The 12006-nt window shown below is 57.1% G+C and overlaps 1 protein-coding gene across 4 annotated transcripts in view; it reads left to right on the top strand.

Annotated features, from left to right (window-relative positions):
• The window catches only part of SHISAL1 (shisa like 1), a 170234-nt gene that overhangs the window by 116019 nt on the left and 42209 nt on the right, over positions 1–12006 (top strand). For all 4 annotated transcript variants that reach the window (XM_054238725.2, XM_035265252.3, XM_078333352.1 and 1 more), the window contains one exon: positions 7222–7539. In XM_054238725.2, the coding sequence (XP_054094700.1) occupies positions 7222–7539 (318 nt within the window). The remainder of the gene's footprint in view (positions 1–7221; positions 7540–12006) is intronic.

Genomic DNA, 12006 nt, shown 5'->3' on the forward strand with positions numbered 1-12006 from the left:
CACAGGTTTCTATAATCTGCATATTTGCACAGGATTTCACACGGAACGCTCCACTCCACAGCACAGGGGGTCCTGGCGGCTGCTGATGAAGAGCCAGGCTGCAAAATAAAGGCCTCCCCTGGGGAGAATGCGAGTATCGAGGATCAGAATTTTAACTTACATTTTAATCCTTAGCTGGAAGAAGTGTTCTCGGGGCACATAATTTTGCTGAGTCTCTACGCTCAACCCTCTCCTCATCAGGCCACTGTGGCCACCTGGCAGCCCATCCTCAGCCCATTTTACAGATGAGGAAGGGGAGGCACAGAGAGGTTGAGTCACTTGCCTGATGAAGGCAGCGGTTAGTAGCAGAGCCAGCAGCCAACCCAGACGGTCTGGAATCATATTACTCGTTCTGGAGCTTCTACCCACAGAGGCAGATCCGACTGGGGAGAGGGCCCCTGAGCGGGGATCCCACCCCAGCACCACTGACATCTGGGGCCGGGTCGTGCTCCATGTGGGGCCCACTCTGTGCATTGTGAGATGTCTAGTAACCTCCTGATGGCCTCCACCAACCCGGTGATAAGCAGCAATGGCTCCTGACAGTGCCAACTGTGGGGGCACAGAATCATCTCCAGCTAAGCTGCTGCCCTGGGGAGATCCCATCCCTTGTCATTCTCCAGCAGTCCCCTCACCACCTTCCCTCTCCATGGGTGTGAGTCCGGAGCCCACACAGAGGAGGACGTGGCTCCCACTCCTCCCGCAGGCCTCTCCTGTCATAGGTGCTCCTGCGCAGGCAGGCGTGATGCTTGATTCTTGAGACCTGACAGTGTTTAAGAAGGTGGCAGCCCCACACCCCAGAGGAAGGAGCACTTTGGGCAGAATTCTCTGCAGCCCAGCGGAAAAGCAAGGGGAACAAGACAAGAAACAGCAGGTGGGGGCAGGGGGGTCCTGTCTAGCCTGGGAGGTGGGGTGGATAGACTTTCTTCTGAGCCCATCAAGCGTCCCTGGAGGGCTTTAGCTGGCTTTGTGCTGCATGGGCCATGCCTGGGATAAGGCCCCAGAGGACATAGTGTGTCTGCAGGGCAGGAGACAGGAAGGCGGCCTAGGCCAGACCTGGACCCCACTGAGGGGAGCTGGAGAACTCATGGTCAAAGGTCATGGAAGTCGCTTCCCAGCTGCACAAGTTCAAGGACCTTGGGGAGAGGACCCAAGCCCAGGGAGCTGAAGTAGGGCTTGCTGTCCAGGTGGGGCTGGCCTAGTGGCAGACAGGATGACTTGAGGGTGGGCCTTGAAGATGAGCCTTGGGGAGGAGGAAGCTGGGCTGAAGTCTCGAGTCATTGAATGGGTAGGAGAGGGCCTGCATGTGCAAGGGGACCCAGGTAGAGTCCACCTCTGTGCCTGTCCTGTGCTTTGGGGCTCTGGCCACACAATATCACAGGCTCCCCTGGGTAAGACACCTGTGGTGCCCCTTAATCCTCACCATGGGTGGAGGGAGGGGCTGGAGCCCAGGCTGGGGAAGTCACCTGTCCCAGACCACATGGGTGTCAAGGCCTGAGAGGCTCTGGAGCCCTGGTTCTGCCACCCCCTGGTGCATCTAGAAGGCCAGGACTTCTGTGCCACTGGGGACTGTGCCAGATCTCAGCCAAGAGGCTGGACATTCCCGTATCCTAGACAGGTTAGCACTTGCTAGCAGCCCATTGAGATGGACCAGGCCAGTGTGACTCCCAAAAGGGGCTTTACACAGATGCAGAGCTCCTGGTCCTCCCGCATCCCCCACCCCCACCACAGCTCTCCCTGCTGGTGAATCAGCCAGGAGGTGGGGCTGGTAACAGGGAAAAGGAGAGCGCTTCTGACTTATTTATTTGTTTTTTTCTGGAGGAACAGAACGGTTTGTTTTGGTTCTGGCTGCCTGGCAGGAAGGCAGAGCGAGAGCAGGCAGCCTCGCCAGGCCCACCACCATGGCGAGATGCCTGCTTCCAGCCACGTGGGCCGTAGAGAGACTGCGGAGAGAGGGGTGGGGCAGAGGCCCCAGTGTGCTGAGAAGTGTACTGCATGCCTTTCCATGCCAGGGTGCCACCAGGCACCAGCAATGGTGACTCAGACCCAGGCCCCTGAGCAATCTGTGTAAGCCTCTGTTTGGGGGTCCTGGTGGCCAGGCTGTGTGGGGGATGTGGTCACTTCTCTCTGGGGACAGTGAAAGTGTCTCTGGAGGAGGTGGCTGGGAGTGGCATCCTCCACCATGCATGGGCGTTTCTTCGCCAGGCAGATGGGCTGCAGGGGGTGGCAGCGGGGGAGAGACTCTAGGAAGACAGAACGGTGCACCCAAAGGCCTCAGCTTGTGCAGGCATGCCCTGTTGTCCCTCCCTTGGCCACACATGAAATCTCTGACCCCCAAAGCCCTGCCCTTCCCCAGGGAAAGGAAATGAATGAACACTTATGAGGACTTCCTCCAACACAAGGGGTCTGACTCACGCTGACGCCTTTCATCTGTTATCTATGAAGGATCTTCCACTTCCACAAGCCCCATTCACTAGGGCTGAGGCCAGAGAGGGTGAAGGCCTGCCTGCAGCCATGCAGCACACAGGGGACACAGCCATATTGGCCATCCTGAGCTCAGTTATGCTGAGAGGAGGAGCACCCTCAAAGGCTCCGGGAGCTTGGGAAGCAAAAACTTCCTTTTAGCTCATGCTCTGGGTCCTTCTTGTGCTCTCGTGGTTCTGTGCGTAAAGCATCCTGTGATGAGGCTGGAGAAGCAGGTCCCATCCTGGGCAGGATGATGGCCTAGCAGTAGAGAGAGAAGGCAGCGGTGAAGCCACACACGTCGTGTCTCTAAGCTTCTGCTCAGATGTGGCCATAGCATTTTTGCTCATGTTTCATTGGCCAAAGTACGTACATCACTTGTACAAGCCTGTTACCCGTGGGGTGAGGAGAGACAGAGGGACTGATGCTACTGGGAATGCCCTCAGCCAGGCGCAGTGGTATTTTGGGAGCAATAGACTCTGCTTCACCAGGTATATCCAGGCCCAAAGCCCACACACCATCACTGCACTGGACAACCTCGATCCTGCTGTGTGACCATGGACAAGGCACTTTGCCTCTCTGGGTCTAGACCTATTAAGCACTCTCTCTGTGCCTTAATCACATGAGCCAGTACTCCTGGGGTCTGTCCTCTCTGTCCAGACTCTCACACTATCTCACAGCCACACCATGAAGTAGGGGGTCTGGGTATCCCCATTTCACAGACAAGGAAACTGAGGCTCAGTTTCCCAAAATCACAAAGAGAGAATTTTGCCGAGCTAAGATTTGAATTCACACAGCCCTGACTTCTTGAGCTCACACCATAGTTGCCAAGGTCATCCGCCTTGTCTCATGAACCGGAGGCTGCTCCTGCCAGTGGGCGCCATACTCCCTTTTTTTTTTTTGAGATGGAGCCTGGCTCTGTCGCCCAGGCTGGAGTGCAGTGCCGCAATCTCAGCTCAGTGCAACCTCCGCCTCCCAGCTTCAAGCGATTCTCCTGCCTCAGCCTCCTGAGTAGCTGGAATTACAGGTGTGTGCTACCATGCCTGGCTAATTTTTGTATTTTTAGTAGAGATGGGGTTTCACCATATTGGTCAGGCTGCTCTCTAACTCCTGACCTCGTGATCCAACGGCCTTGGCCTCCCAAAGTGTTGGGATTACAGGCGTGAGCCACCGCACCCGGCCAGTAGACAAGGTTGGCGGAGGAGCCATTGGCCATCTTCCAGCTGAGCCAGTGTCTTGTTCTGACCTGCTGGCCTCAGGAACTCTCCTCCTCCACCCTCCAACGTGACTTCCTGGTGGGGTGGTGATGGGGACTTCCAGCCCACACTGGTGGCCGCTGCTCTTCCTGCTGATGGATCTGCTCCTGTGCCCCGGCAAGACGCTCAGTGCGGGTCCTCCATCAGAGGAGGTTTTGTTTACTGCTTGGAAAACACCAAAAGAATTTGAATCAGTAAATATCCCAAAATACTCTAAAAAAATTCGTGATCTGCTGTCTTGGCTGCCTTCACCTCTTGCTCCATAAACCAGCCTTTGGTGCTTCACCTTCTGCCATTTACAGAACACACACCCACACAACAAAGACCCCTGCATCTGGATGGAGTTAATTTCTGGGTCACATATTTTTTATTACATTTCTGAAATGTTTTTAAAGACCTGAATCTTCCCAGCTGGTCGACCATAGGGAGGGCTGGCCATGGACGGCTAGGGGAGTGGCTTTAGGATGGTGGCTGTGACCTGGGCTTCCCCGCCTGCCATCTCCAAGGTGGTCACGTCACAAGGAAGGGCGAGTCAGCAAAGGCAGCACCTCCCACAGGCAGGCCCCTCCCTTCCTGGACACGGAGGATGAGCTGGGAGGGCTGGGCATCATGTCATGTGTCAACTCCAGCAAGCTGGCTGCAAATGCCGGGAGCCGGCAGTGCACTCACACACGATGACAGTGACACACTGATCTGCAGGATGCCCAGAGGAGGGAGGACGGGGACTCGCCCTTGGGGTTCCTGGTAGAGGGTAGGCCAGGACAAGCGGGCACACCATGCAGGTGCAGGGGACCCCTCTCTGAACATCTAGCCTAGAATGGACCTTGGCCTTACCCCAAGATTAGCTCATCTGAGGTCAGATGGACCTGGTTCCAACTCCCAGCACTGCCACTCACCAGCTGTGTGGCCTTTGGCAAGTGACTTTGCCTCTCTTGGTCTTATTTCCTCGTGTGTGACATGGGGACAGCCGCTCCTCCCTCATGGCGCTGTTTCAAGGGTTCCAAAGCACAGGGCACTGACGCATGACGATTGCCAGCATCTATATTAGCTGCTGGTGCACAGACATGCCGGCTATAAACTCCAGTGAAGTCAGTACCAAAGCGGCCACTGTCACCAGCTCAGCCCCGGCTCTCAGGATGTGTTGGTGTCAGTATTCACAGCCTGAGGCTGAGTGCTGGGCTCATAAAGACAACTTGAACCGGTGCTCCGCCCTCAGGGCCCTCCCAATATCCAGGGCCAGACAGTCCTACCAAACAGCAAAAACAGCAGTGTGTTCTGGGAAATCCAGCAGCTTTGGGAATGCAGGGTAGAGGTTGGACTGACACAGGGCATCAAGGAAGGCTTCCTAGAGGAGGTGATATCTGGGCTAAGACACAGCACCAGGGCCAGCTGGGTGTGTGGAAGGTAGTCAGAGGTTCCGGATGGAGGTGCAGCATGGACAGAGTCCTCCAGGAAGGAGTGCTGTTGGGCTGGAGGCAGCTTTTCTACCCTGAGAACCCAGGCGGCCGAAGCCAAGGCAGTGTGGTGCAGTGGTTAGGAGCGCAACTCTAGAGCTCAGCTGCTGAGTTCAAGTACTGGTTCTGCCCCTTAATGGCTGTGAGCTCTTAGGCAAGTCTGTTTAATTCCAGTGAGCCTCAGTTTTCTGTCTGTAAAGCAGGGATAACAATGATGAAAAACTCTTTCTTCCTGTGGTTGCGTGAGCATGAGATGGGCTAACGTGGGAAGCAGGTGGGGGAACGAGCGTCCGCTGCCGCCTCTGGTAGTTACTTCTTGGCCCAGTAGTTCCAGACCCACAGCCTGCGGCCCAGCCACAGCCCCAGCTGGCATCCCGGACCCCTTCTGTGGACAGCATCTGTACACAGCTGCCCAGCCTCCCCTTCCCCCGTCTCCTCCTTCAGCCCCCGTGGCTGCTGCCATGGGAACCACCGAAGAAAAACCTGCCACTTAGAGCAATTCTGTGGGGGCTGCAGGAGGGAGGGTGCTGGGAAAGCGGGAGGCCTGGGGACTGGAGCCAGGCCAGCCTCCTCTGTCTGCGGGGACAGCTACCCTGGGGATGCCTGCCCCAGCATGCTGGATGGGGCCGCAGGCCTTTTTTCCCTGGAAGGAATTTCACATCCAAATGCCTCCAGGAAAAGTGAGCTTCTCTTTAACAGAAGGCAGCTGGGGCCTGGCTGGCAGTCATTTACACCTGAGCATGAACGAGCCCATCAGTCTCTTGCAGACTTCATGGCGGTAGGGGATGGGAGGCAGCGAGGACCCGCGGTGACCGGGAGCTGTGGGATTACAGCGGCACAGCCTAGGCACCAGCCTGTGGCTGCTCATGGGACGTGCTCAAGACATGCAGAGGCCTCCCATCCAGCAGATCCCAGGCACCCGAGCAGCATCTTCAGGCCAGCAACTTGGCCAAGTGAGGGGAGGGAAGGCTTTCCAGGCAAAGGGCGAATCTGAGCTTCCCCAGCCCTGGGCTCTGCCCTGGTCAGGGCCAGAGGAGCCGGCGGGAAGCAGCCCCCGTCTTCCTACAGAGGCTGCTACTGGCGCCGGGGCTGACCTAAGCCTGGGAAGATCTGGAGCCTGGAAGCTGAGACAGGGAGAGGCCTCCTGCTCATCTCCTCCAGGTCCAGAGACAGGCAGGGGTTCTCCCAGGCCACACAGCAAACCAGGCAGAGGAAGAATTAGAACGAGGGGTCCAGGCTGGCACCTGTCCTTAGCCTCAAACAGGGTCTTGAAGGTTGTGCTGCCCCTGAGAGCTCAGCCTGGGCAAGAGGCAGACGGGTCTCTCCCTGGGGAGGTGCAGTGGCAGCGTGTGCAGGCTGGACACTGGCTCCATTCACGCCTCCTCGACACCGAAGCGCACACCCACCCAGGCACATGCCCGCAGCAGGGAGCAGCCGGAGTGATTAATAGAGCGGTATGTTCAGGCAGCCGCAGCCCCTGGCACGTACTGTTAGGACTCAGCAGCTCCCACTGCAGTGGGAAGCCCAGGACACCGTCCATCTTGGGCACGCGGAGACTTGGACCCTGGCCTTGGGGAAGGGCGTGGGAGACAGATGTGGCTCTGGGTGACGAGGGCTGGGTTTGAGGGGAAATCAGGACTGTGGGCCAGAAGAGGGGCTTGTCCCAGCCCTGTAGAAGGGTCAGGGTGTCCGGAAGACTTCCTGGAGGAAGTCGTCTTCAACAGAGGGCTGGTGGGAGGAGGGGTCAGGGAAAGAAGGCACGGCCTGTGCTGGGAGCGCAGAGCCTCTCTGCAGTGGAGAGCCAGGCTTCCCAGCAGGGTTCTGAACCCTCTACAGCTTTGGCCACCTCTGCCTGGGGAAGGCAGAGCAGCCCTCAGCGGGGCTCTGTACCCTCCTCCGTGGGACTCCAAAATAGCCCCCATGCCAGGTTCCCCAATCAGCCCCGCTGATGAAGCCAGCCCGAGCCGGGCTGCTCGCATCTCCTCGCTCACTCCCTCTCTGTTCATTCACAGCAATTACACAGCCTTGTTGGGAGTGTGGATCTATGGCTTTTTCGTGTTGATGCTGTTGCTTCTGGACCTTCTGTATTACTCGGCAATGAACTACGACATCTGCAAGGTCTACCTGGCACGGTGGGGCATCCAAGGACGGTGGATGAAACAGGACCCCCGGCGGTGGGGGAACCCTGCTCGGGCCCCTCGGCCGGGGCAGCGGGCCCCACAGCCGCAGCCTCCCCCAGGCCCACTGCCGCAAGCCCCCCAGGCCGTGCACACGCTTCGGGGAGACGCCCACAGCCCACCGCTGATGACCTTCCAGAGTTCGTCTGCCTGGTAAGTGGCTGCCATTGAGGCCCGGGCTGGTTTGGGTCATCGTCTTTGGAGAGCTTGGAAAATCCGCCTTCATTCTCGCCATCGTGGGAATGATCTGGCTCATTGGAATGATTTGGTGGTTTGGTCACCCAATTGTTTGCGTATCTTGTTGTTTGAAACTGTCGTGTTAGCCTAGAACGTGTGCCTGGACGGGAAAGGCAACATGAGAGGTGGAAACAGAGCTCATAAGGAAAGCTTGCAAGCTCATCGCGCTTAGAGCCCAGCACGAGAGACTAAACATTAAGTGGAGTTTTGCGTTTCCTAGCTGCCAAGGCAAAAGGGGAAACTGGATGGCTTTCTAAGTTGTAAATCTGGCCAAAGGAAGCAAATCGGTCTGCCCAGGCAGATTTTTCAGCGTGAGGTTAGAAAATACAATGTTACTTGGTTCCTTATATGTACATGCCTGTGTGGCATGAGGGGTGCTAGTGCTGACTCAGGCAGGCTGTTCAGGAAGGAAGGAAGCCGGCCAGGTGGCATCTCAGGGGTTGGCCTTGTGGGATGGCTGCTCAGGGTTATGTTCAGATCTGAGCTTATCTACTGCAGTTCCTATTTCCGCCCAGTTCTAGTGTGGTGGGGGCAAGCCTGACCTGACCCCAGGTAGCCCTGGGCAGTGTGGCATCTAGAGTTGGAAGGAGAGAGGCGGGGTCTGGCATTTGGAGCAGGAACTCCCCGGGAGGCTGGTAGTACCAAGGACAGGAGACAGACTGAGGGTCGATTCCCAGGTCAAGGGGTAGAGTGAGACGTTCAGGCGCCCTATCGGGGCTGAGCTGCAGCCATGGGCACACGTGGCTCAGGGCACATCACACAGGGACATCATGATATCAAGCCCCAGCTGCAAGATCCATCCAGAGCCCTCCTGCTGCGGGGGTGTGTAGGAGTTTGCCACACAGTGACCCCTGAGTTCAAGTCCGGGAGCTTTGCAGGCAACCTGACCTGGGTCTGAGTCCTGGCTCTGCCATTACCTGCTCCTTGACTTCAGGCATGAGATTTCACCTTCTTAACCTGATCCTCATGAAAAAGGAGAGGGTAAGACTACCCCCTTCCAAGGGTTAGCTGCGCGCCTACCTGGCACGTAGTAGGTGCTCATTTAACCCTTGATTCCTCCTCTTTGGAGGCAGCAACCAAATGAATTAGCGTTCGTTCACATAGCTAGCAGGTAGTGACCTTTTCAATAATGAGTGCCTTAAATAATTAATAAGATATGCATAAATCAGCTTGTGCTTATCGATCGAATAATGACGCCATCTATTACACAGGAGACAAAGACACAGCCCTGTGTGGCTCAGTTTGACAAATGCTGGCTGAGTGGGTCCTTGGGCAGGGGTCTGTGCCAGGTTCTGGGGGATGTGGAGGTGATGAGTAGAGAAGCCAGCCTCCACCCTTGAGCAGTGGGGACTTCAGAGAGCTACAGGCAATGAAATGTCTGTTGGCAGGACCCCACAGTGGGGTGTTCTGAAATTCGAGTCCCTTGCAACAGACACACCTGGGGGGTTTGTCAAACTGAAGACCCAGAGCCCACGGACCAGGCATCTCTGCGGGGGATGCCTGTGGGCAGGACAGCTCGGGAAGCACTGGAAAATGTCTATAATAACCAAGCTTTCTGATAGCTGAGAATCTTCTGTTTAAAACGTTGGTCCTCCTCCACTCCCACACCTTTTGCATGCACGTGCATTTGTAAGAAATAGCTTGCACCTCCCTGAACACTTGCCAAGAGGATGGGGGATGTTGTTAGCGCCCTGTGCTCAGCACCTGGGGGCTGTCTGCCTGCCCCGGCCTCCAGGTGCTCCATTTCCTGCATCACTGTACCTGCTACTAACAGCCCCCAAGTCTCGCCCTGCCCAGAACCCTTTGTGTGTCCCAGCAGCGGTTCCCACCCCGCCCCTGTTCCTTATTGCTTTTCATCAAGCACACATTGCACACCTGCTATGTGCCAGGCACAGTGCTGTGCCATCAGGATGCAGAGAGCTTGCCAGGCTTGCAGGGATGGTGCACAGTGCCTGGGTGCGCGGCTGAGCTCCAAGTCCAGGTGGGACATGTTTCCTTTCGGAGCTCAGAGGCTCCTGACTGTCCTGAGCACAGTCTCGGGAAGGTGTTCCATCACCATGTGAGCGTGAAAAAGGGTCTTCAGAACCCACAAGGATATGGTACAGGATAAGGAATAGCCCGTCCCTGGCTGGATTCACAGGCACTGCCCCGCTCCCGCTGTGATCTTTGATGTGCAGTGTGACTCTGGGCGAGGAGCTTCCTTTCGGGTCTTCAGTTTTGCCAGTTGAGGAAGTGAAGTGAGAGGGGACTTGATTTGGAGATCAGGGAGGATCTTCCTTTTCTACCACTCCAAGGTTCTCCCAGCTGTCTGACCCACAACGTCTCCAGCATTACAGATCTTACTGTAAACTGACTAGGTCCCTGGCCCCAGGTGTCCCAGCCTCCATGTGGTGTCCCAGTCAGTGAAGCACCGCTTGGCATCCAGACAGGCACAACAAGCGCTCTCTGCGGCCCTCCTCAGTCACATCGGAGAATGTCCAGGCAAAGACTGTGGGCCACAGAGATTCCTTTTTTTTTTTTAGACTGAGTCTTGCTTTGTTGCCCAGGCTGGAATACAGTGGTGCGATCTTGGCTCACTACAACCTCTGCCTCCCAGGTTCAAGCAATTCTCTGCCTCAGCCTCCCAAGTAGCTGGGATTACAGGTGCCCCCCACCACACTCAGCTGATTTTTGGATTTTTAGTAGAGACAGGGTTTCACCATCTTGGCCAGGCTGGTCTTGAACTCCTGACCTCATGATCCACCCTTCTCGGCCTCCCAAAGTGCTGAGATTACAGGCGTGAGCCACCATGCCCAGCCTGGGAGACTCTTTAATGCTCATCAGTCCCTGGAAAGGCTTCTGTTCCCCTCACAGCCCTCTCAGGAGCCTCATGCTGAGCGTGACTGCTCCCCAAAACCTCTCTTTGCTTCTGCTTTTACCTCCGGAAGCCTCCTGTGAGCCCAGCCTCTGTGGCTTCTCTCCCTTTCTCCCCTGCTGGCCCCACCCCATCTCTGTCTCCTGTGGATGACTCCAGCTTCTCTAGCTTCTCAGGGCTCCCCATGCAGGAGCAGCAGGAGCAAGACAGCTGCAGACACACCCTCATCACCTGGGCTCCTGGAGTCTCCAAATGAGGCTCAGCCACTTCTGGGGAGGCTTAGTGGGACCCAAGCAGTGGATGGAGAGCAGCAAAGAGGGCACGGAGGCAGGAGGTCAAGGCACCAGGACAGCGCCAGGCAGGGCGACGCTGTGGGAGGTGGAGGCAAGGGGCAGCTGTGCCGGGGGCACCCAGGAGTCCCCTGCCCCTGCCTCCCACCGGGCTGCTATAGCAGTTCTGATGGGCACCCTGCAGTGGGAGGGCCCCAGCAGACACCAGAGCTGGGGCAGAGGAGTAAGCTGGGCGACTGCTGGGTCCACCCTCACGGCTCTCGGCTCCCCAGCTGGGGCCAGCACTGTCTCTCCTCTCAGAAACCTGTAGGGCTTGGTGAGTGAGGGGCCCAAGGCAGCCCCAGGCCACTGCTGAACAGCAGTATTGAAGGTCCTGGTGGCAGTGGCACAGCCCCACGCAGCCCCACCTCGGTCCCCATGGACACACACTCCATCAATCATAAGAAATGCGATTTTCCTGCCAGGTGGCCAGGCGAAGGCCAGGCACTGCCGAATCGCATGGCTAGGCAGCTGGGGCGTTGTGATGTCCCCCACCCCTGGGATTTATAACTGAGGTAGGGGCCGGCAGGGGCCGGCAGGGGTGCTAGGAGGGACACAGCTGTCACAAAGCTCAGCTCCTTTATTTAATTTCACAGAGAAGCCGGGCTTTCCTTCCACTTAGGAGATAATGAACTCGGACTGTGAAGTTTCTTGCTCAGATTCTCTGGACTCTGTCTTCTCTGGTGACCCCGACACTCCGCCCGTCATTTCCTCCTGAAAGCAGTCAGGACAACCGCTGAGGGCCCAGAGCCGAGCATGACCCAGCAGGGACTTAAGGGACACAGCCCCTGAGACAGGGTGTCCTTCACAGCTTGGAGGTCCTGGGTCTTCCTCCCAGGCATAGAGAGCCTCTCCAGGCCCCTTGGCCTCCTGGCACAGCTGCACACTCAGTTCACCATGAGGCAGGAGAGGGGCACTAACCCCTACACACACACACACACTCGCTCTCTCTCTCCGCCCCCCCCACACCCCGCCACCTGCATTCAGCCTGGCCAGGCCCTCCACCAATCCCAGACCGGACCTCACCATCTGAACTCCTGTCCTTGTCAGTGTGCAGCTTTCCCCACCAGAACCTCAGCCCGACTCAGGGTCCTGGCACGTAGTAGCTGCTCAGCAAATGTGTCCGAGGGATGCAGCAGGAGCATCAGCACTGGGGGTCCGGGACAGGGTCTGGGCTGAGCCCTCTGTCCATTTGGAGAT

Source organism: Callithrix jacchus, chromosome 1 (assembly GCF_049354715.1).
Source record: "Callithrix jacchus isolate 240 chromosome 1, calJac240_pri, whole genome shotgun sequence".
In the NCBI taxonomy this organism is placed as follows: Eukaryota; Metazoa; Chordata; class Mammalia; order Primates; family Cebidae; genus Callithrix; species Callithrix jacchus.